Here is a 23,567-nt window from a genome sequence, read left to right on the forward strand (position 1 = left end):
TCTAATATAAACTAACTTTTCTGTGCCCTTTATGACCGTAGTTTCTCACAGCTTGCCCTGGTACTTGACACCTAAATGGTAATGCTGTCAAAACCATTTCCGCATAAAGAAACAAACCTGCTGGAAAGAAATGACAGTGAATTGCCGGTAAGTTTTTATTAAACCTTAAGTACAAACTGCAAAAGTAAAAAACTGAATATAACCAACATGACTCTTTCCAAGTGGAGGGAAAGGCCGAGATGCGGCACTAATAAATTAAGTCACCAGAGACCCCACTGTGAGCAAGTAGTTTATACTGTAGAAAATGGAAGAAACCAACCAAAAAAGCAAGCTGAAAAATAAAAATCCCATCAGAATATAAGGCCATAAAAACTTGACAACCACTTTATGTTGAAAACACCCAACTTGGTATTTTATTAAATAGTCCTAAACAGTTCAGTCTTCTGTGAGGGACGACAACCAACAAACTGGATTATAGGATTTGTCCTTGACAGTCACCACTGGCAAGCTCAGTGCAACATGAGTAGCTACTACATTATGGTTGAATTTTCAGTAATGAAAATGTAAAAACCCCTTTTTTTGTGAACATATCTTTTTCCCTTTTCTTTAAAAAAGTAAAGCTAAACAAACAAAACTAGGTTATGGGGAAGAGGGGGGGGGGCAGTCATTGGCTACTCAATATCTTCTTTCTTAGTGATATAAGCAGCACTTAAAATTTTTATACACGTTTAACCAGAGCAACCCTGTAAGCGTCAAACTCACACGGATGAAGAAAGGGAAATCTAAGGCTTTTTCTTCATCAACCACTCTCCTCTGGAACGTTTCTCTCTTCCTTTTATTCCTCAGCCCCGGAACAAGGCTCAGGTATTTAAAGAGATTTACAGGATTATGTACAAAAAAAGATGTTTAGTTTGTGTTGGACTTTTTCCTCTAAGAATCACTCGTATATCTGGAAAAGGGAGAAAAAAAAACTAAAGGTCAATTGAAAAAATACAAAAAACAAAACTTTGATTTCATATTTCACATTTTACACTCTTTGACTAGTGGCTCTACTTGAGATAACACGTCAGACCAACAAAAGTAAAAAAAACACAAAATAATAATATAATAATTAATGTTTACTGTTACAGAGGAAACTGGAAGAATGGAATGTTAACACGATTGCACATCTAGAACCAGAAAAACCTGATGGCCTTTCTGCCTTGTGAGGGGGGGAGCCTAAGCTAGCTGTTAGTAGATAGCATGTGCTAACCCCCGGATTTTAAATTTGTGTTGTTATACAGTAATTATAACCAACAGCACCATTAAAATGGATCTCCTCGCTACGGATCAGGCACAGTTTTCACTTGCTAGCGAAGGAGGGATCCCTCCATACGACCAGGAAGCGAGGTGAGCGGTGACCTTTCACAGGTCGAGCAGCTGTAGATCTGCCACCTCTCACGTCCACCAACAAACAGAAACATCCACAATGACAGAGAAAATAAAATACACAGAAGACTTCTTAAAAGCAAAGCTAAAATTTAAAATAGAACTTGAAAAAACAGCCCAACAAACATCGTTATCTTTCAAGTTTTTACCTCGCGGCACCAACCGCCCCCTCCCCCCTTAAAATAAAAAAGCAGGAGCTGCACCATGACATAATAAAATAATTATAAAAGGACTCCTGGGAAACTTTGGGTAACTACTTGATGTCCTTTTCATTTGTCCCACGTTCACAGGTGAGCAGGCATTGGGTTCAGTCTCGGGAGGCGAGGTGAGGGCAGGGCAGGAAAGAGTGATGCAAGACGGAGGTAACAAATGTACCCCCCTCCCCCCCCCTGCAGTTAAGGGGCGACGGAGGTAAAGGGCTCACCAAGTCTTCTCGTGAATGTTACGCTTAATGCTTGTAATGTTGTAAAAGACGACGTAAAGAGGGACGGCGGGATTCTAAAATCATCCAGAAAAAACAAAAATAATTCTTCTTTCACACTAGTGCAAAAAAGACATCTTGCTTTCCCCTCCCCCCTCTTTGTTTTTCCTTTTTTATAAACAAGCCTGTCATACTGAGGGAGGAGGTGAATTTTTGGGGGGGGGTGGAGGTCGGGTGAGGGGATTTTTCAAAGTAAAAAAACAATCTTAAATATTGAGTGGTGGGGGAGGGATTGCTAGAAATCCTGCTTAATGGAAAACATAACGGGGGGAGTTTGAGAGGGTCTGGCAGAGCACACCGGGGGGCGGGGGGGGGGGTCCTCCTCAGGACACAGCAGCAGCCTTGGGTATGTGGCTGGAGGACAGGCGTGCCACCTCCACGGTGGGGCGCTTTCGGGGGCCTCGCTTGGCTGGCGATGCTTTGGCGGGGCTGAGGCCGTGGCAAGCGTCCCCCCCTACTGCAGTGACGACGACGCCGCCGGCCGCGTTCTTTAACATGGCCCGGCCACACACCTGGTTCACCAGACTGTTGATTTGCTCCTAATCGCAAAGCACATAAAAAAAGATTAAATAAAAAGGGACCATTTATCTTTTTTTTTTTGAATGACTTTTAGCAACATAACTTGTTCATCTATAACACAGTTATATAGAGTAAGAATGACATCATGAACACTGGTGAATGAGCTACTTCCAGTGTGAGCCTGGCTTATGTCGCCCCCATCTGGACGGAGAGCGAACTGAACCCACGGCCGAAAACCAAACGCCGGTCGCTCACCTCATCGTATCGGTACATCATCTTGAGGCCTCTGCAGGACTTGTGCTTCTCCACATAACGCAGGGCACACTCCAGACAGAAGACCACGTTATCCGTCTCCTGAACCACCTGCACAGATGGAAACCGAAGCGTCACTGCAGGAACCAAGTCTCCTTCTACTGAGGGGCATTCAAATGTCTTCCACTCCTACACTATTTTGCATAAGCTGCATTTATTACAGTATTATGCAAATGATAAATCATTTCTACGGACTGAAACTGTCCCATGATTAGATAATTTTTGGCTTTTTTCTAAATTAAAATGATTAAAACTACTATCGCTAAAGCTTTTCAGAAAAAAGGGCTCCACGTGTTGACGTCGTTGGGCCTCTGCGCTCACCATGGACAGGTAGCACAGATGCTGACAGATCTGGCAGCGTCTCTCGGAGGACTCAAGGGCCAGCCATTTCCCTCGAGGCTTCTTGCGTCCCTCCACGGGGCCCAGGCTGCCGTCATGGGTGCCGTAGCGGGCGGAGGAGAGCAAACCCGCCTTGTAAAGTTCCTGTCGTTGGCGCATCTCTATGTTCCTGTGGGACAAGAAGGATCCTGGTTAAGCTGGGACCGGGAAACCGTTACATATGTGTAAGTGTGTGCTCACTGAGGACCATTGCCGCGTCCCACCTGAGGTCTTTGAGTAGAGCGGAGATGGTGGTGAGGAGAAGGCCGTTGTCCCTCTTGGATTCAGCCGCAGCGATCTGGTACAGCAGCTTCTCCATGGAAAAGGGTTTGGCTATGCGGCGACATTTGAGGTCCTGCACACAAAACAAATTGATTCGTTAAGATTCTCGTTAAAATACCAAAGGCGACGCTTTCAACCGGTTTTACCGACCAGTTTTATTACAACGCAACTAAACCAAATCAAGTATGTAAAATCTTGAATACACAGGCCTTTGATCTTGTATTTATAAAAATGTAAAAAGTAGTCCCGTGGCAAAATGTAACTTTCCACATGCTGACCTTTGCGGCCTGGTAACCCAGGTTCATCCAGTGCGGTGTGGCGAAGTGCACCGTCTCTGACACGCTGTAGCCACAGCACACTTTAGAGACAAAGGCACCGGGGTAGCAGACCACAAACTGGCCGCTCCGCTGCACCGTACGGTAAACCTTGATGCCTTCACGGCACAGCACCTCTGGAGAGATCTGGAACACCAAAAATACGCGAGGGGAACAAGGTTACAAAATTTCTGAAACTGTATTTTTGGTCACAAAGAGTTCAGAAAACACTGACCATGATGTTCTTCTCCAACATTTCTAGTCCTGGGGTGCCATTAGCCTGAAGCAGTGTATGAACCACCTTGTCCAGCTTAGCCTTCTCCTCAGCAGGGACAGAATACCTGTGGGACGGACACCCAAAGACTTACTCCAAATGCAAAGAATGGTCCAAACCATACTGTTACTTACCCAGACGTCCTATATGGGGATTTGGGGGGAAACGGCATTGTTATTTCACTGATGATGATGGGAAACAACTTGTGAATACTTACCAAATGCAATCAGCACCAGTGTGTAAGTAATCAATAAATGGAAGGCGATTCTGGTCTCGAGACCAGCATGAGGTAGAAAAGACCATGCCAATGTTAAGCCAGGGAATGGTCACCCCTATGGAGACAAAAAGTAACAGCCATTATTATTAATAACTGCAAATTACCCAGACACAGTCTCAGAACAATGAATGGACTTTCTGGGACGGGTCCCAGAGGATTAGGACTTTTCAGTTCCTTACCAGGCACAGCACCCAGATGCCTCAGAATGGATCCATAGTTATTAGGAAGGACAGTGAGGTTCCATCCATGTCTGAAGAAAAGATGAGAAGAGTCTTTTCAAGGGCTACCAAGGACAAGATGGCTGAACCATTTTGAGGGGGCGGAGACACAGCGCGGGACTAAAACGTGCAAAAACGGGTCGAATATTCTGTGCAAACTTTAAAGCGAGCATGTGCAGCATTGAGCTACTTACTTTGAAAATGGCTCTGACTTTCCTGTCGGGAATCCACTGCCATGTGTGCTAGTGTCCACCTTCCCACAATGCACTGCCACATGGCTGTCTCTCTGCTCCACAATCCTCCAGTACTCTTCCTGCAGGCACAAAAAAAGGAAGGAAAGACAATCAGTGGAAGAAAGCAGAAGACGGGTTTCAGCCGCTAGCTGAGCATGCTTGGTTGGTAAATTAATGTTTCATCAGGAAAATAGGATACGTTTTAAGACGTGCCACTACCATAGCATGATGAGCATGTTTTAATACAGCAACGCTAACCTCAACGTCAGCAGCCCCTGGTTCCTTGTTGAAGCACATGGTCATGGTGTTCCGGGCTATCCTGAAGAAGTTAGTCAAAGACACCGATTTCCCCTGAAACAAAGAGGCATAAAACATTATGAACACTAAAACAATCTGAGGGGAAACATTGAAAAAAAATTTTAAAACTCGACTTCACTCCAAATATTTACGGTCGGCTGTCTTGCTAAAATAACCGGTGGGAATGTAAACCAAGAAGAGAACACTAATAAATTATGAGCAAGGAAAATATTGCTGGACATTAATGAACTACCAGTTTTGCTCGATCCCACCACACGGGTGTATGAACTGTACATATATGTATGTGTGTGTGTGTGTGTGTGTGTGTGTGTGCGCGCTATATCAGTCTCCATCTCGGTCTTCCCTACAGGCCACAGATATGTTCCCCATGCATTTGACCCTCTTTCCCACAGACATTCCTGCTACAGAAAAGCTTTGAAGGTTCCCATAAATCTGCCGACTCGCGGCTTTGAGAAGTCCGGACCCTGCTGAAACATGATCTTGTGGAATTCATCATCCTCGCATTGAGTATTTTCTTCTTTTTTTCCCTTCTTGGGTATATAAGTTTTCAAAAACTAACTGACCAAACTCAAATTTATATTATTAAAGAAGCTGCACCTCTTAACAAGTGCACAGCAGAGTAAAGCAGCACTTTCTTTAGGCGAGTCAGAAGCAGCACTTATCCAAGCTTTTCCTGGTGTAATTTGGGTTAATTATACCCTTGAAATGCACTCTGTTCTCTTGATAAGAAGGGGAAATATAACCTCCTGTTGGGAGGCCAGTCGGGATGAAAAATGGAGAAAAGTGATGGCTCATGTCAGGATGTTGGCAGCCATTCACACATCACTCACTTTGCGTGATCAAACAGTACTCTTTGCAAAAGAAATATTGCATCAATACATGCATAGTTTTTGTGTGAATAAACAAGCATGATGTATGTGTTTGCACATGTGGATTCGGAGAACTACTAGCCCTGCAGCGGTGTATGTGTGTGTGTGTGTGTGTGTGTGTAGGGGGGCTTGGCAGAGGGATTGGTGGAAGGACTGGCCACGATAGAGAAAGACGGGGTCGGAGAAACGACTGGAGACTGGGTTAAATAGCTAAGAGCAAGGGCATGTGCTGAACGAGGGAAGCCGCGGGGTGGGGGGGGGTTAAAGGAGCTGGAGAAGGCGGGGCTTGAAGGGGGGGCGGGACAGGGGCTGCCTTCTCTCTGACCTACATTTCAGACAGAATCAACACAGCTGCCAGAAGGAAGGAGCGTTGGGAATACATCTGATGCGTACACTGATACACAAGCAAGTGCACTGACCACCTTACTAGACACACACACACACACACACACACAAATGTTTAGCAAAATCATAACAGGTGCAAGGTACTGTCCATTGCTCTAACAATAAAACACAGTCCTGTAGCGCAATTCATCGCGCAGCTCTTTCCGATTGCTTGACTAGTGCGTTTCAAATATGTTGCATAAACCGCTACGGTTTCCTTCATCCTCACCTTGTTTATACATTTGTGCTGGTCACTGAGAACGCCCGTGTCTTCCTCCTGCTGCGGCTGCGGCTGCTGCGGCTCCTCTTCATGCTGCCTGTCCTCTTTGCCTTGTTTTTCCTGAGCGAAGAGCCGGCGACGGCCCGCTTTGACCTGAGCCTCCAGCTCCTTCAGACGATGATACACTCCATTGCTGTGGTGGTTCCCCGTCGCCCCTCCCACGATTCCACCCACCAGCCCGTTCTTGGGCTCGTAGCGCGGCAGCACCAGCGCACTAGGTGCCGAGGAGTCCGAGAGGCCCTCCAGAGGGCCCCGGCGCGACTCCAGGTTCTTTTTCTCCTGCAGCACTTCGGCCAGCAGTCTCAAGCGCTCCTCGGCGCTGAGCGAGTCATAGGAGAGGATGTACTGCAGATACGCCTCCTGCAGCTTGGCCAGCCGGTCCTGCGCCGACTTCGGGATGCGCAGAAGGTCGGCTAGCTTGGTCCACTTCTTCAGGTCCATCACCTGCTGCATGCCGCCCATGTCGTTGATGAGCTGGAAAAAACGTGACAGGTCCACTTCACAGCCGCCTGTGAGGAGCAGAGGGGGAGAAGGGAGAGTGAGCTCACACCAGAAAATAAAAGGAAGTTATGAAAAAGCACAAATCAAATGAAATGAAGAAAGGCTGCCGTCTTTGAGCATCTGCTGCTCGGACAAAACATTTTCTTTTCATGCATCCCAGTTCATTTTACTGTGAGCAGCCAACTGAACTATCGCCTTTCAAAAGTGATCGGAACCATCAGGGTGCCAAACACAGACACAAATTCTGTTAATGTAAAACTGATCTGCTGGGCGCAGTAAAGGAAGTCATTTGGAATGAGGCCTTTCTGGCTGGCGGAGGCCGCTCCTTTGTAGCGCGCAGGCTGCCAGGTCTCTCTGGCTAACAGCCGCATCCCGACCGATGCTAAAGTGAAAACAGCTGTGCATTAAAGCAACAAACCCTGCACGGCACATGCCCAACATGAACCGGGGCTAAACTAATAAAATTCAACAACCAAGTACGCACAGGGAACAGAAAACTCACACAAACATTTTTCTGTCTTAACTGGGCTGTTTAAAGACTCATAAAATGCTGATGTCATTGTGAGAAATGGAAGGTGACCAGACAATCTGGGGTAAATATCGTTTTAATGGACCGTCGGGTCCCTCGCCGCATTGTTATTGTCACGTGAACGGAAAGATATCGCCGAGGCAAAGTGCCACCAACCCCGATGGAAGCCTTTGATCGTGGCAAATGTGATGAAATACTTTTAAACACAACGCAGGGTGCAGACAACGCTAAAGTCAATAGTTAATCAATCATTTGATTTATCCTTTTTTTTGTCCTCTACATTGCACAAAAGCGAGGAAAAGAGAATCGGCGACGAGTGCAGCCGTGACTGAGACGAGGACTCCGAAGGAAAGGTGTGTCTGGGTTTAACACACTGCCGTATAATCGAGCCTGCAGGAACTGTTCGGTTAATTCAAATCGATTCCGGAAGGAGTTTTTGGAGACTGGTTGTGTGTGTGTGTGTGTGTGTCCCCACCCCCCCCTGCTGCGTCGCTCACTTACCAATGACCGGTGGCTCATCCATGGTAATGCCCTGAGATTTGAGGTGCTTGCGAATGCAGGCTAGCCGCTGCACGTTGGGGCCCCAGCGCCGGCCCAGCATGTGGACCCTCTGCAGCTGCGTGACGAAGCGCATCTCCTCGCTCAGCTTGCACTCTGGCCTCCAGTCTGCCGGCGGGACCACGCGGCACATCCCCGCCACCTCAGCCTGTTCCCTCACCGCGTCCAGGTAGACCAGGGGGTCCTGGAACTCCCGCGGCACCGGCTGGAAGACGGGGACCTCGCCCAGAGCCACCCACCCCTCGGGCCTGCTCCTCTGGCGCTCCCACTCCCGCTCTTGCCCGCGCTCCTTCTGGCGTGCCATCTCTTTTTCACGCTCCCACTCCTTCTCTCGGTCGGCAGGCCGAAAAGCTGCTGGTTTGAGCGGCCCGGGGTTGTTGGTGGAGGTAAGCAGAGAGGAGGTGTTGGAGGAGCACACAGAGGTTTGTTGGGGGTCTGAGGTAGAGTTGGCACGACTGGGGTTCTGTGGGTGATTCGGGCCCGACGAGGGGGAGGAGGAGGAGGAGGAGTTCCGACCGTGAGACCTGCTCTGCTGCTGCTGTGCTTGTCGAATCAACATCAGCTTGCCGGCTGACGCCCGCTTGGGTCGCTGGTTCACCGGCTCCGCGTTGGCTGCTGGTGTGTTGGGAGTCGGGGCTTGTTGAGGAGAGGGAGAAAGAGCTGGAGGTGGGGTAACAGGTGGAGTTTGCTCGGGAGAAGGGGAGGCGTCTGATTCATGTCCGTTAGAAACTGGGGCGGCGGTTTGTGTGGCAGCTTTCTCCTGATTGGCCGCCTTCTTGCTGCGCGTCTCCAGAGCAGCGGGTTGGAGCTTGGCCTTCTTGGCCTCAATGCCGGCGTTTTGGGCTTTTTGCTCGACAACCCCGGCCCCCACAGAATTGAGGACCACCTCCAGGCGCCGCTTGGAGTTACGCAGCCCCTCTCGACCCGGGCCCTCCCCCTGCTGGCACTGTCTCTGGCCGTCCTCCTTGGCCGGGGGGTTGTACCGTTGCCCATTCAGCCTGCCGTTGAGGCGGGCGATGGCAGCCACGTTGTGCAGCCCGTTAGTAGATAGTAGCACCTGTTTGCGGGTTTTTGCATTGCTGTGGTGAGCTGGTGCCGCTGCTTTTCCTGAGTTAGCCAGCCCATTGCTGGCTGCTGGCTGGCTGTGCTGATTGTGATTGTTCGCCGGCGATGGTGGCGAGGCGGCGCTGTTGTGTTTGTTGCTGCTGCTGAGTTTGGTTTTCTTGCCCAGTTCTCTCTGTTTGGCTTTGGTGTAGGTGACGTGGCCCTTGGACACGGTGGCTGTGTACTTCTTCACAGTTTTGGACGGCAGTCGGAAGTCGCGGCTCTTCTTGGTCCCGCCGACAGCCTGCGCCGAGCCCGCCCGCGTCAGCCCGTTCACTTTAGAGACCTGAGGATAGACGGGAAAGAGATGGGAAACGATGAAGACGAGGAAGTTATCACAGTGCTCTGGATCGATTCTGGAAGACAGGAATCTTCAGTGAAATGGGAAAGCGAGGCGTGTACCCGCACACACAGAAGGGACCAGAGGTATTTGTGGAACCCTTCACTATGCATTGGAGAACCGTCCACCGTCTTGATTACTGTGCTCTCCAATGCGGTACACTTTTGTAAACTGCAGCTCAGACTGCCGTCAACAGAGAGACAGATATTTGGAAAAGAAAATGGCAAACCCAAACCACTACATCCCGAGATAAACACAACGGGTCCAGAAAAGAAAAACGACATGAGAGGGAGAGGAGGGATGGCTCCATGGTTTCTGCTAGCAGATGGACAGTGTGAGGGGATGGAATAATATCCCATCCGGCCAAATGAAAATTGCCTTTTATTCGCCAACAGTTTCCTTAAGCGCTACATGACGTGCATGAGGCCTGCAGCTGTAGCCCGGTGGTTTGCTTCTGCGGCTGTTCCACTGGGAAGAAACATGGTCAGCCTCTCCCCCAGTGTCGGCACATGGAAAAAAAACCATTGTGTGAAACGTAACTGTCGAGCTCCATCGCTTTTCTTTCCTCCGCTGCTTGCATTTCTAAGAATATCTCTCTCTCTCTCTCTCTCTCTCTCTCTCTCTCTCTCTCTCTCTCTCTCTCTCTCTCTCTCTCTCTCTCTCTCTCTCTCTCTCTCTCTCTCTCTCTCTCTCTCTCTCTCTCTCTCTCTCTCTCTCTCTCTCTCTCTCTCTCTCTCTCTCTCTCTCTCTCTCTCTCTCTCTCTCTCATATGTTTGTTTTCATGGCCCACTTTCAGCGCTGCCAGGAGTTTCTCATTCCCTTCCCTCCAATGAGTGTGTGTTTGAGTGAGAGACTGGGAAAGACATTGACGGACGGAGAGAAAGGGAGGGATGCAGGGAGGCAGATGGAGAGAGCTACGGTGTTTGGACATCTTGGAAAATTAAAAAGATGTGTGGATGCCAATATCTGAATTAGTTGATAAGACATTTCTTTAATAATATGAACACAAAAGGTTGAAATTATTTTCTCCTTTTGTTTGTATTCTCTAATAGCCAAACGATGCATGCAAAGTCGGGGCAGACATCATGGAGTCCTTTCGTAAATGAATCGCTGCTGTGTGGCTTTCTGTCCAGAACAGCTGGAAGTGAACCACAGAAAACATTAGAGGAGGAGGGATGAAGTTATCAATCACAGTCTGGGCACCGCAGGGGGGGGGGCAGCCGGTCCATTGACAGGTTTGCCTTTGAAGGGCTCTCGTGTCACAGTTGTGTGTGTATATGGGGGCCTGCTCATGTATTGTATTGTGTTCGTCTCAGGTGGCGGCGGGCCGACACAAAGACCAGGCCATTAAAAGATAAGGGGGACGGGAGGGGGGGGGGGGCCTGAAACCTAACCCTGCCTCCGTCAATCATTCCCCTCCAACACACACCGGGGTGAGCAGGGGAGAGGGAATAACGACGGGGTGTTGATGAGTGGGGAGAGGAAAGAGACGTGCAGACAGACTGAAGCCAGGCTGCACAGCAGTACGGGCGTCCAACGTAATCCACACAAACAAATATCAAACTAATTTATTTCCACACGTTTCATTTATGCCAAATCAACACACGGTTCAATGTGAAAGCAAAAAAAGTAGCAGTTGTTCAGAAAGCCTCTTTGCTGGGTTTGCTGTGGCCGCCTCCTGCCACAGGAGGGCTCAGTGGGACCGGCTCTCCCAGTCTGTCTCTTTGCTCCCTTTAATTATTCGGTCTGGTGGCAAAGAAGGATGGCGAGGGGGTGATGATGAGCGATGGGAAATACGAAGCAGCGGCGCAGCGACCGGAGATAGTTTAAATACTTCGCTGGGGACGGAAAGAAAGAAAGATGGGAAGCAAGGCATACGTGGAAGGACGTGGAAGCCGACGCGCCTGGTAGAGATCATTTGATGCAGAAACGAGCAGGACGACGGACAGAACAATGGAGCCGAGGGGAAAGACACACACGCACAAGCAGCCCGAGACTGTTCTGGAGTGGATTATCGGTCGCATGTGAGCGGGGAGGGGGGAGGGGGGGGGGTGTCTAGATGACATCATGTGTTGCTATAGCCCAGCTGAGGCCAGGCAGGAAGATTTTTTAACAGTCAACATCTGCAGGAGCTGGCCATGAGAAGAAAGGAGGCGGGGGGGGGGGGGGTTATGGCCAGACAGGAGGAAGTTTAACCCTTGCGAAGCCCTGCTGCCTGACAAATCGCAGACTGATTTCCACCTCTTTGTCAGGACGTCAGTGGGGCTCTTTAAGTCAGCCTGGGGGGCCACTAGGAGCGACGGGCCCCACGGCCTCAATAACCACGGAACTGCACATCAGGGCTTTTTCTCCAGGATGTCCATACAGAGACGACGACACACTCCAAATGCTCAGCAATGCTCTTGTTGGGGATGTGACGTCCGCGGCGGGAGGGGGGAGGGGGGGGGGGGGGGGGGGGGGCTACAAACGTACACGTCGGAACGAATGCATGACACGTCCTGAACGGCGCGCGACGCATCCGTCAAGTGCGGCGGTGGGCGGGTTAAACCCCGCGCCGAGCTGCCAATCAATCAAATCCCCGCGCCGGAGTAAATGACTGCCAGGACGCCGCGACGGCGGGGCATGAATCCGGCTTACGCCTCCGTTCCCCCTCTGCTGTCTTATTAGGGAGCGATGCGATGCGGCCCAGGGCGGGTCGACTTCTAAGCTCGCTAGAGAAAGGTCAGTACAGCCTGTGAACTAATAACGCACAGCGCAAAAGGGCCCTTTTATCAACTCACAGAGTGAGGGATCTACATGGAGGAGCTGGGAAAAGCACTTTATTTTGTTCTCCTCGGCGTGTCGGTTCATATCGATTCATATGTTCCACATGCAGTATTATGAGGGAGGTTAATTGATGGCTGGGGGGGGGGGAACAACTAAATAAGAAAGTGCAAAGTCCTTTTCAAATGATGCCGAGTCGGCTTAATGGTTTGGCCCTGCGCACACACACACACACACACACACACCACCTGCGCTCGCCGGTCTGCGCAGCTGCTTTGCTGACAACCCGGCTTTTGTTATTTAATTAAAATGGATACAATCATATTGTTTTAGAGAAAGAGGTCCTGTTCTGGCGCGTGTATTTTGCTGCTACAAGACGCTGTTAAATTAAGCAGAACAGAATCATTGTGAATTGAATTATGACGACGCCTTTAGCCCTCGGTTTTACACACACAACCCCTGCTTCTCTTTACGGCTACATAATCACTTAACCTTTTATATGGCTTAGCCTGTATTTTCGCAGTGGGCCGTGGGTATAAATGTGTGCAAGTCTTGTAACACACATGGTTAACACACATACTGTTGGTGCTAATTGAAGCGAGAGTAAAAGGGAGAGAAGGGAAAAAAAAAAAAAGAAGGCACTAATCCTTCCAAATGATTGGAGCCATGTTGTCAAGGGCAAGATCCGTCTCTTTGACACGGGAGCAGGGAGGGAAAGCGAGCGGGGGAGTCAGGAGGGAGGGGGAGAGAGATTCAACAAGAGCACGCGACAATGGTCGCAAAGAAACAAACAAAACAACAACAAAAAAAACACACACACCACGACAGTGAACGCAAAGAGAGAATAGAGGCAGAGCGACGGCACAGAGCCATTGGTGGCTTTACTGCACAACTGCAGCCACTCTGAAGACCTGAAGCACATCGCTGGACAGGAGGAAAACCAGCTAAATATTTTGTGAAAGAGGAAAAGACGGAATGAAATGTGGTTTGCGTCTGACTAGAAAATGAGGTCATACGATGAGTTTTCTGACCCCTCCTCTCCTTGAGACCTGCTAAGGGCCACGGACAGGAAGGAAGGCGTTCACAGACCCCAGCCAGCACTACTAAATATAGCTGCCGCCGCAGCAGGCCGAAACACGATCATTACTCTCCCCGACACAATAGAGGAGAGGAGAAGGAAGAGCACGGAGGAGACAAGACAAAGGAGGAAATCAGCCACTAAAAGCAAAGTAGAGAAAAAAAATACATCGCAGTCGTTAGGATGAATCATTTAGGGGAGATAAAAAGAGGATGTGACAGATGGGGAAAATGAAAATAAGAGTCGAGACGATTTCCAGCCAAACAAGCATCCTGCACCTCAAGCCACTTAATAATACAGAAAAGCCCCCGGTATCTCCCCGCCGCCATGTGAGAATACTCTCTCTGTGTGCCACCGTCACAAGTCCTCCGCCCTTTTCCACAGGACGTCTACCGCGTCACGGTTGCGAGTAGCCGGCAGCGGCTGCCGCACAGTACCTGTTTGCGCAGCTCGTCGGCAGCTCTCCTCGGTGGCAGCCCGTTGGCGGAGCCCCGGGTGCTGGCCAGGGCCTGCTGCCTGGCGTGCTCCCGGGCCTCCGCCCGCTCGCTGCGCTCCCTCAGTAGGGGCGGAGGCGGCGGAGGTGGAGGCGGCAGTGGCGGGGCTGGCGCGTCCCTGCCGTGAGTTCCCGCCTTGGGCCTCGGACTCTCCCGCGTCCCTGCTTTACCGTGGCTGTTGAAGACTGGAAGGGGGGAGGAGGGAGAGAGAGAGAGAGAGAGAGAGAGTCAGGGTGTGCTTCTTTTATCTTCATGTGTGAGAGGCAGAAATCGCTTAAGAGGAAAATTGCTGTGGAAATTGGGAGATTTTCCACACATCATCTTAAATGAAGCTAAATGAGAAAACCGCATATTTGTTCCTGACCAGTGATCACTGATGACGCCTACTGGTTTCAGCCGTCTATCTGCTCCTGGTGTATGAAATATACGAATAATTTGACGATCTTCTTAGATTTGGGATTTCTCTTCTCTTTTTTTGGACACCTTGCGTAGAAGCATTGCATGTTTGACTGTAGAGATTTAGGAATCTATGGACCATGGATACACAGATTTTTCTGCCACCTAGTTTCTAATTATTAATGTACAAAGGTTCAAAGTAAATAAATAAGGAATAAAAAAAACACTTTAAAAAGTGGGAAAATTCCTATAACGTATCGAGGCATAAATACACTTGGACATATAGTATGTTTTTCCAGGCTACCGTCTACATGTACCAGTATGTGCACATGAGTCTCAATACCCCCCCCTGTAGTATGCATATAAACTCCCTGCCCCAAACCACAGCGACCCAGTGGAAAAGCCCCCCCCTAACATGGGAGTGACAGGATTTTGGCTAACTCATAGTGCCCGATCAGCAAAATATGCATGATTTAAGCCGTGTATGAAAACCTCTCTGTACTACACGTCAAAGTGGACCTAGACTGCAGCCGTCCCCCGGGACGACGTTAAGCAGGTAGAACGGGAGCAAGCTAATTAACACACACTCAATGGCTCCCTCTTCGGCTTTAATGAGGCTCAATTTAAAGTTTCGCGGCGCCTTACTACCAACGGGCGCGATGAAAAGGGGCCGAGGCGCAAACACACGGAGCATTTACAGCACGAGCGCAATGCCGCGACGTGTGTGTGTGTGTGTGCACGTTTCTCGTCGACAGAGGTTGTGTGTATGCGCTATACTCCCCCCCCCCCCCCCCCCCCCCCCGGCTCTCTGAAAAATGAGAGACATCCTGACATTTTGAGAAGTGAGCTAAGCAAGAAACGGAGCCCAATAAAGGCTGTTTAATTTAGCTATGTCAACATGGCACATGGCCGAGCGGGAGAGAGAATGGGGGAGACGGCTCGCTGATGAATGGCTTACGATGTGGGGCCTTTCCTGTCTCGCTCTACCTCCCAGAATAAACTCCACTATTACTACTCCACTATTCGCCAACTGCTCGCTCCCTCGCTCATATGACGCTGCTCCTGCTCAGTGTCCCGTTTGACACAATTACTAAAGCCACAAAATGCACTGAGTGTGTGTCCATCTCCTGATACGAAACACGGCACAAATACTAACTCGACACTGGAGCAACGACCCCGTCTTGACTGTGCGCACACACACTTATGTGTGTAAACGTCTGTTTCAGGGGCCTTAACCCCTTCATCTATATTGTTCTGCTGGTTTCCCTCTTATCTATTTATTTAGCATATCACAGTGACGCCGCCGCGCTGCTTTGCAAACAGTGTTGGTGTACGAGATAAGAACGGAGACTAAGCTGTGCTCATGCACACAACAAGCCTGCATTTGTTCAAACAGGTTCCACTTTCCTGATACGGATGCGTGCAGGTTAGCATTCAAGCTGCAGCTACAGATGTTCATGAAAGACAGAAGAAGTACATGCATCTGTGCTCGTTTTGGACGGGAGACACTTTTCTGTGAACTACACAAAAAGGTGGTGCGCAGTTCTCCAAGAGTTCATTCCGAGCAAATCCATGGAGCCGTCTCCCTGGTTCTCTCCGAGCCCTGCCAGCCTCTCTCTCCTCCTCCACATTCCACTCCAGAGGATGACGGAGGAGAGAGCTGAGCAAAGCGTTCACCTTTTGAACCTTTCCTGGGGCGATTCCACAGACTAAGAAGGGAGGGAGAGCATCCGGGAGGAAGCATAAAATCCAGCCCTTGTTTTGTCGGGGGGGGACCCCTGGCCAGAAGGAGGGCCTGCAGGTTAAAATAGTCCTTTGTATAAAAATAAAAACTGTAGTAGCAATATGATGATGGTAAATTCGACCTAATACGCAGAAATATTTCCCGTGACCGAGCCTTGAAAACCAAATGGCCTGATTATTTAAATCAAGCCTACGTTTTCTGCAATACAAAATCAATAATTATGGGATTAGGATTGAAACTCGTGTTATGGGGATCAAATGCATGCATGCTACATGAAGTCCACAACTGTGTGTATACGTTTACTCATCCAAAATGTCCACGCGCCCCACAAGGGGTGTGTGCGTGTGTGCCGAGGGCCCCGGACAGCTGTCGCAGTGAGTGCATAAACACCTTGTTAGGGCTTAGAGAGCTCAGTATTAATTGGGGTGGAAGGAGTTGATGTGCAGCTATGCTATGCTACGTGACTCACCCGGGTCTCTGGACGTGGAAAAACACGAGCGCAAACTTAGGAAATTACAGTCACGCGCACACAGGAAGCAGCACCTCTGTCCGCTGTCTGTCTGTCTGTCCGCTGTCTGTCTGTCTGTCTCGTGACTCATCCTGTGTTGCTCCTCTCCATCAAATCCTCCCTCCTAGAAATGCATCCCTCCATTTATCTTTAGTTATTCCGCCGGTGCATCATCCTTCACTCTACTCTGTCCTCTCCCCTCACCTCCCTCCTCATCCATCTCCCTCAGAGGGCTCTTTCTTTCTCCGTTTACCCCCCCTTGTCAACTCCTCCTTCTCCTCAGATAAGGAAGCAAAGACGGGATTGAAGGGAAGCTGCTCCCCTTCATGAATGCACGCATTTCCCATAATGCCCTGTGATTACGTTAGTCAAGGAGCCGCCCGTACGCGCGGCTAATTGCGAGCTCTATTCCGGCGCTCACCGTGCCCGTTGAGCGGCTGCCTGGCGGGGAGCTTTCCCTTGCGGGGCGTCGAGTGGCAGGAGGAGGAGGAGGCCGACACTTGGCTGTTGCCTCCCCCACCTTGAGAGTGGATGCCTCCTCCGTTCCTCGTCTCCTCCGCGTCTTCCTCCTCCTCCTCGTCCACCAGGTCCTCCTCCTCCTGGGAGCTCCCGAAGTAGGCCATGTTGCTGGGCAGGGCCGAGGAACCTGAGTGCAGAGAGGCGTAGGAAAGCGGGAGAAAGGGTGCGGAGGGGGAGGTGGGAGAGCAAGGCAAAGAAAAAGGAAAATAATTAAGTAAACTAAATTAACTATTAAATTTGAAACCGGCACTGAAAAACACAACTTTACTGAGACACGTATGGAAAAAAAACAACCTCTTTTTTCATTCTAATCTCTGAAATTGCGGATGAATCAACATCAATATGCGAGTGGTGAAATATTAATGTAAAAATAGAAGTCGCAAAAGCATTTGCGAATAATGGTGATTGTGCTGCTCTTTTTTCATCTGTCATTATCCCAGCTGGAGGCCTATTGAAGCGGTGTAAACCGCTCCACACACAGCGCCTCCATTGTTATATTTGCACACACGCATACTAAAACGCACAAACGCAGCGCAGTGTTCACTCTGACAGTTTTATTGAGAACCACAGATACCGTACGTTTGCTCAAACATCAAACTAAAGAGTTACTTTAGAAAAGCAAACAGTCACTGTGGAGCTCGATCCCAAATCGGCCGCCTTCCTTCTTCTAAACAGGATTGCCGTCAATCTCTCCCATTATTGGAGAAGAACGCCGGCGATCCCTCTCTTTCCGTTTTCTGTCACACTCCGTCACTTTCATCGTCATCTCTGAGGAATCTAGCCCCGTGCGTGCTGGAGGGGGGTAAGGGACGTCCGGCAGAGGACAGGCTATAATGTTACATCGGCTAGCTCGACGTAGACACACACACACTCTCATAAACGGCCGTAAAGCCCAAAGAGCTGCGTTATTAAATCTCATAATGTTGCACTCGTAAATCAGTGTGCAAACAGCTGTTCAACTCATACAGATGCAGAAATAAAATAAAAAAAAAACCTAAGCCAGGCTCGTGGAGCCACTGGCGTGCATAGTCTCCCTTGGTGGGCTTCCAGAAACCACATGAAAATCTTGCTCAGCGATAGGATGATCTTTGCCACAACTGAAGCACCCGAGCAGGAGAATGCTCCATCGCCTGTGAGTGTGTTTGCACAGAGCGCTTCTGAATGGATTTCTACCAGAGGAGCAGGCGCTGCAGGGCCAGTGGGAAGGAGAGAGAAGATTTTCCTTTTATGCACGCACACAATGGGAAGGAAGGATGATTCTTTAGAATAATGCACATGTGATACATGAAGGAAACCGTTCTTCCTCAACATAGGACGCGCGTGAATATGTGTGCCTGTGTGTGTAGCCGCAAAGCACAGTGGGCAAAACTGTATACAAGCTAATTTCGCTCCTTTTGACTTGTTTTGATTTATGGTTAAATGCAATGTGCTTATGCAACATCCTCATAGCCTTGATTATACAGAGGGGTTTATGAGCAGGAAACCCTGGATTATATTAATGCTACATAAATCAATAGCATGAGCAACTACTGGGGTTTTTATTACCCTTATCAAGGCCCTGGTTTTTAAAAGCCCATTAATAGAAAGCAATGCATGATTATGAGTCTATTAAAATAATGTCACGCCTCCGAAAAGCGGCTGAATTTAACCAGCCTGCATTAAGCTGTACAGAGCACTTCAAATTACAGAGTGAATTAGGAATTCGCCAAGCCAATTATTTAATTAGCACCCTTGTTTTGGAGGGTGCAGAATACGTCTTAGATTTTACTCATGCAATACTTTGGTTAGGGTTAATACAAATATAGAGGACACAAGTATGTTATTATTATAGAATTACTATATTTTATAAAAGAATACTTCAGGAATATATCTTAATTATTGTTAGAATCAGCAGCTTCACAGATAGTTCCTGAGGTCCTTATATAGATTTGGATATCGCTTTTAGAGTGAGAGCATAAATGAATATATGTGCAGAAACATACACATTTACACTGTAAGTGGACAGCGGAGACGAGCTCAGAAACATTTGTAAGTGAGCGTAGACACTCACTACATAAATGACCCCCTGACCTCCTGACCCGGGCTTTCCTAATGAGAAAGGACTTGTTACGGCGAGTTGGTTGGGATTATTTGAAGTACGGTTGTACAAGGCTCTTACCTACTCTCAGTGGATTACCTAAAAGCAGAGCAATGTACTGCTGTCTGGGAAAGCAGCAACATGTCGTTTAGCTGCCTTAAAGAAAGGACAACTCAAAACACTCCATATTTGTGTACTATTATTTGAATGTTTTCTGATTTTGTGTATCGGGCTGCAGGAATGGCGGATGTTTGCGTGCCACTGCGCAGCGCCACACAAAGAAGCACAACGCACAGACACCTCGTTCATCTTGGCGACAGAGCAAACGCTCCTCTCAGACCAAACACACACACACACACACACGACCCAATCAGCTTCTAATGACTTGCTTCATTAGCTAAATGGCTGTAATTTACCGCTCTGAACAGGGGTCAGAGGGCCAATAGCAAACAGACCACAGGGGCACCCGGGGCTAGAAATGGAGGGAGGAGTGCGTGTGTTTGTTTAGGAACTGCAGGGAAGTGGAGATAAAAACGTTGAAATATATTGCAGGAAGTGAGTGTGCAACTTAACAATACTTCTGGGAAACAGTTTAACTGGGCAGCTTTCTGGGTTTGGGAAGAAAAGAAAACCTTCATTCATTTTTATGGTAAGAACAGACAGAGTAGAAACTGAAAAGGGGAAGGGGTGGAGCGGAGTGTGAAATAGAACAAATGTATGAAACACAGAAATGTTTTTCTCCTCTTTTAAAGGCTGCAAGGAGCAGCAGAGCGCTAGAAGACCAGAACCAGACGTCCAATAGAAACAGATGCAACAACAGCACAGATCTCAGATCCCCAAAATGCAGCTGGGACACAAAGAGACCGACACACAGGACCACCGGAGACCCTAATTCCATCCGGCCAGCTCACAGAGAACACGCGTGCATGCCCATATATGTACACGCATAAAAAGACAGATCCCAGTGCTTCTTGAAGGCCCCCCTCCCAATTACACCACCTTTTCCTCCACCTCATTCCGTGCTCAGACAAATCATAATTAGGTCTCAAACATTCTATTGGAATTGTCATTTTCTAAGGGGGCTCTTGGGTGGCTGATGGGCGAGGAGGGGGGGGGCGGGGGGCTCTCTTTTGTCCCCTTAACTGAAACTGAAACAATGACGACTATTTAAATAGTCAATCAGGAGGCTTTAGCTGCCGTGGGGACACACTGAAAGGGCCACGTGAGTGCACAGGAAGGGGGAGGGAGGTTTTAAGGGTTGGGGTCAGAAAGGACTATGTGGGTTATTTTACTACAGCTGAGCGCTGACAAACTGTGTATAAGTCAATAGTGAAGGAACAGTAGAGAGAAAGCGTACAAGCCACTGAGAGGGTGACGGATTACTTTTCCAATTTACATTTCTTGATGTCAGAACACAAACCCCACAAACAGTGGATGTGCACTTGAGGGAAAAAGCTGAATCTGTCTTGCTTGTGTGACCGACCTCTGCATCGTGAGTGACAAGAGAGTCACAACTGTAGCTTTCAGGCTTATCAAATAGCAATCGTACATTAGAGAAAGAAAAGTTCCTGGTCCCTGAGGGAAATTCACTTGTCACAGCAACAATGTACTCGAGAGCCTCATGAGTCGCTGTCAGACTTGAAACCCTATTCCCAGGAGCAGAAATGTGCTCTTAGTTAAAGCTGATTCACACACAGTAAAAACACCATCAAACAAAACTCACATCTAACAACCCCACTGCAGAGACAGACGTCCCAAAGCCCAGTACCCGGCATTGGTAGTATTTTCCTCAAAAACCAGATGTGAAAAGTCCACATTTGCTCACATGTGTGATCACATACTCAGAATCTGAGGTCTCTGGTTCAGCAGGTCAGTGCCGGAGGTTATGCAAGTAGAGCAGAGGAACCCGCTGAACCGGAGAGGAAAGGCACCCCGCTGGCGCTGGCGAGCGTGGAAGAAGGCCCAGAGGGGTACTAGGTGGAAACGGTACACACGCGCTGCTGGAATACGGACACACGCACACAATTGGAAAGAAAGGCGCACTCCTTAAAATGGATCTTATGTAAGGGACTCTTTTCCAGGATGTGTGTGTGTGTGTGTGTGTGTGTGCACAGACAGTTATTCATTTACACCCTAATCTGTTCTTATCTGTTCTATGTGGATGTGAAAAGAAGCCCTGAAAAAAACAAACCGTGCCCGATATATATTGATGAATACTTTAAAGATGCAAGAAAACAACAAAGTAAGAGTGTAACCACTGACACTTGAATGTCTAGTGTACATCCATGACAGCGATCCTTCCTGAAACATTGGGGCCATTGCCTTAAACAGTGGGCAGCTTCATTTGGGGAGAACCTGGCGTGGGCCAGAAATAGACCACGTTCTGCTGCTGGCAGTGCTGCCCCCAACTGGCCGACGGCATCAGTGCACCCTGCGTGTTACCAGAGGTAGACGGAGCCAGAGGCGGACTGTCTGGCTTCCACCCAAATGGCTTTCTCCGTGGATATAAACAGAGCAACGACAGGCCTGGACCACACACATAAACACCATTCTGAGTGCACGGGCATGGCCTGAGCACTCCGCTGGTGTGTGTGTGTTTGCAGGAGGACGAGATGAGCAGTCAGATAAATACAGAATACCAGCCGTAGACAGTGTGGGTGGTGAGCACACATGATCCGCATCCTTTTAAAACACAAGAAACAAATCCTGTTTTGGTTTTTTTTGTTTTTGTTTTTTTTACTTCTCTGTCCGGTTACTCCCACGTTGCATCAGAATGCTGTCTTCAGATACAGCAGCTACCCGCTTCATTAATGTGGGGGCTGTAATCCCGAGAGAATACGTTTTTTTACAAACTTGGATAGAGAAATGAGCCAGAGTATCATGCAGAATGAGTGAGACGTCATGCTGAGGGCTAAAAAGCACATAAAACTGATCTGAAGCTGTAAAATAAGCAACAAAAAATAAACAACTGTTGTGAAAGCTGAACTTGGTATCGTGACATTGTGATTTAAAAAGGGACTGTTTCACCGCAGAAATCATACAATACATCTTTTCCCTCATAATTATAGAGCTATTTATTCAATTAGATTGTTGGCTTTGGAGATACCGTCTCTCTGAATGCATCCCTTCCTACATCCTCTAAAACATAACGGATCACACTCGGCCTCTGGTGCTCAGAGCGCCAAAGGAGGAAAGTATATTTGAACAAACGAAACTCTATTGTCGGAACTAACGACGCGGTTAATCAAGGTAATCCGACTACCTTTTGTGCGCAGTTTCATGTTTGAACCGTTTTCCGATAGTACCGACATTCAGCTGCTCAATGGGGAAATGTGTTCGGCGTTAAAGCATCCCTTTAAATTGTGTTTTCACAACACGGACTGACACAAGAGTTTTTGTTGCTCACTTTACAGACTGAAATGCTCCACGTTTTAACTGCTTTTATGTAGCTGTCAGCTGCAGTCATGATAGAAGCCTTGTGGGGTGAATGCGTATTGTTTACCAGATAAGAAAAGCAAACACTGCAGCGGGTGTGTAGGTGTGTGTGTGTGTGTGTGTGTGTGTGTGTGTGTCTATAAACACTGAACGTTTGACCTGGGACAGCTCCCAGGAATCCTCACCGATGGGGTTTGGGAGAGAAAAAGGTTGCTGAACGTACAATTACAATTACTTTGAAAAGTGAGTTTGAATGAAATTGAGAGAAATAATCGAGGAGATGACGCTTTGGTGATTTGCATAATATAGCCAGAGGTGCTGTCAGGGGCTTCCGGGTTGCAGACGGGAGGCAGCCTAATGTTTGTGGAGGTCAGATCACCGCATAGACGTGCATCTAGATCTTAAAAGGGGATTTGGGGGTTTCAGAGGATGTCCAAGACTTGTCCCTTTAAAAAGATTAACCAAGCTAACGCGGCTGTGTCTCACCGTACACCCATAATGCACACACACACACACACACACACACACAGAAGATGAGCAGGACGTCAGTGGTGAGCATTGGCTCACGCACACACTTCAACACACTCGCACTTCCACACAACCTCAAGGGCTCTGCTGACATTCTCCCGTGTCCGTCTCTCTGTGAGGGTCGCTACATACGGGTCACGTGAGAGGCCGAGGGGAGAAACCACGCAGAAGAAGCCCCCTCAGGAAAATGTCATTCTCGCAGTACTCAAAACACACACACACACAGTGTTAAACTTGAGCTATAAATACAGCAGTAAGCGGCAGTTGAAAAAGCCCAGTGCAAAAGCATGCAAACATTAGCTTAGCAGCGTAGCCCCATTCTTAACAGGACCAGCCACCTACACCTCATTATGGAAGGCTTGACTTAGTTTAGCACCCACAGCCCAGAATAATTCCAAGTGTAAGGTATACGGGACATCATATCAT

At 48.5% G+C, this 23,567-nt stretch overlaps 1 protein-coding gene across 4 annotated transcripts in view; it reads right to left on the bottom strand.

The window, feature by feature from the left end:
* Positions 1-141: 141 nt before the first annotated feature.
* jarid2b (jumonji and AT-rich interaction domain containing 2b) overlaps positions 142-23,567 on the bottom strand; it is an 84,580-nt gene continuing 61,154 nt past the window's right edge. For all 4 annotated transcript variants that reach the window (XM_078081402.1, XM_078081400.1, XM_078081401.1 and 1 more), the window contains 14 exons: positions 17,004-17,228; positions 13,878-14,119; positions 8,099-9,545; positions 6,517-7,076; positions 4,975-5,067; positions 4,678-4,796; positions 4,445-4,515; positions 4,206-4,320; positions 3,950-4,055; positions 3,679-3,861; positions 3,343-3,473; positions 3,062-3,248; positions 2,684-2,791; positions 142-2,448 (listed from right to left, as the gene is read on the bottom strand). In XM_078081402.1, the coding sequence (XP_077937528.1) occupies positions 2,233-2,448; positions 2,684-2,791; positions 3,062-3,248; positions 3,343-3,473; positions 3,679-3,861; positions 3,950-4,055; positions 4,206-4,320; positions 4,445-4,515; positions 4,678-4,796; positions 4,975-5,067; positions 6,517-7,076; positions 8,099-9,545; positions 13,878-14,119; positions 17,004-17,228 (3,803 nt within the window). In that variant the 3' untranslated portion in view covers positions 142-2,232. The remainder of the gene's footprint in view (positions 2,449-2,683; positions 2,792-3,061; positions 3,249-3,342; positions 3,474-3,678; positions 3,862-3,949; positions 4,056-4,205; positions 4,321-4,444; positions 4,516-4,677; positions 4,797-4,974; positions 5,068-6,516; positions 7,077-8,098; positions 9,546-13,877; positions 14,120-17,003; positions 17,229-23,567) is intronic.

This window comes from Gasterosteus aculeatus, chromosome 10 (genome assembly GCF_964276395.1).
Source record: "Gasterosteus aculeatus chromosome 10, fGasAcu3.hap1.1, whole genome shotgun sequence".
NCBI classification, from domain to species: domain Eukaryota; kingdom Metazoa; phylum Chordata; class Actinopteri; order Perciformes; family Gasterosteidae; genus Gasterosteus; species Gasterosteus aculeatus.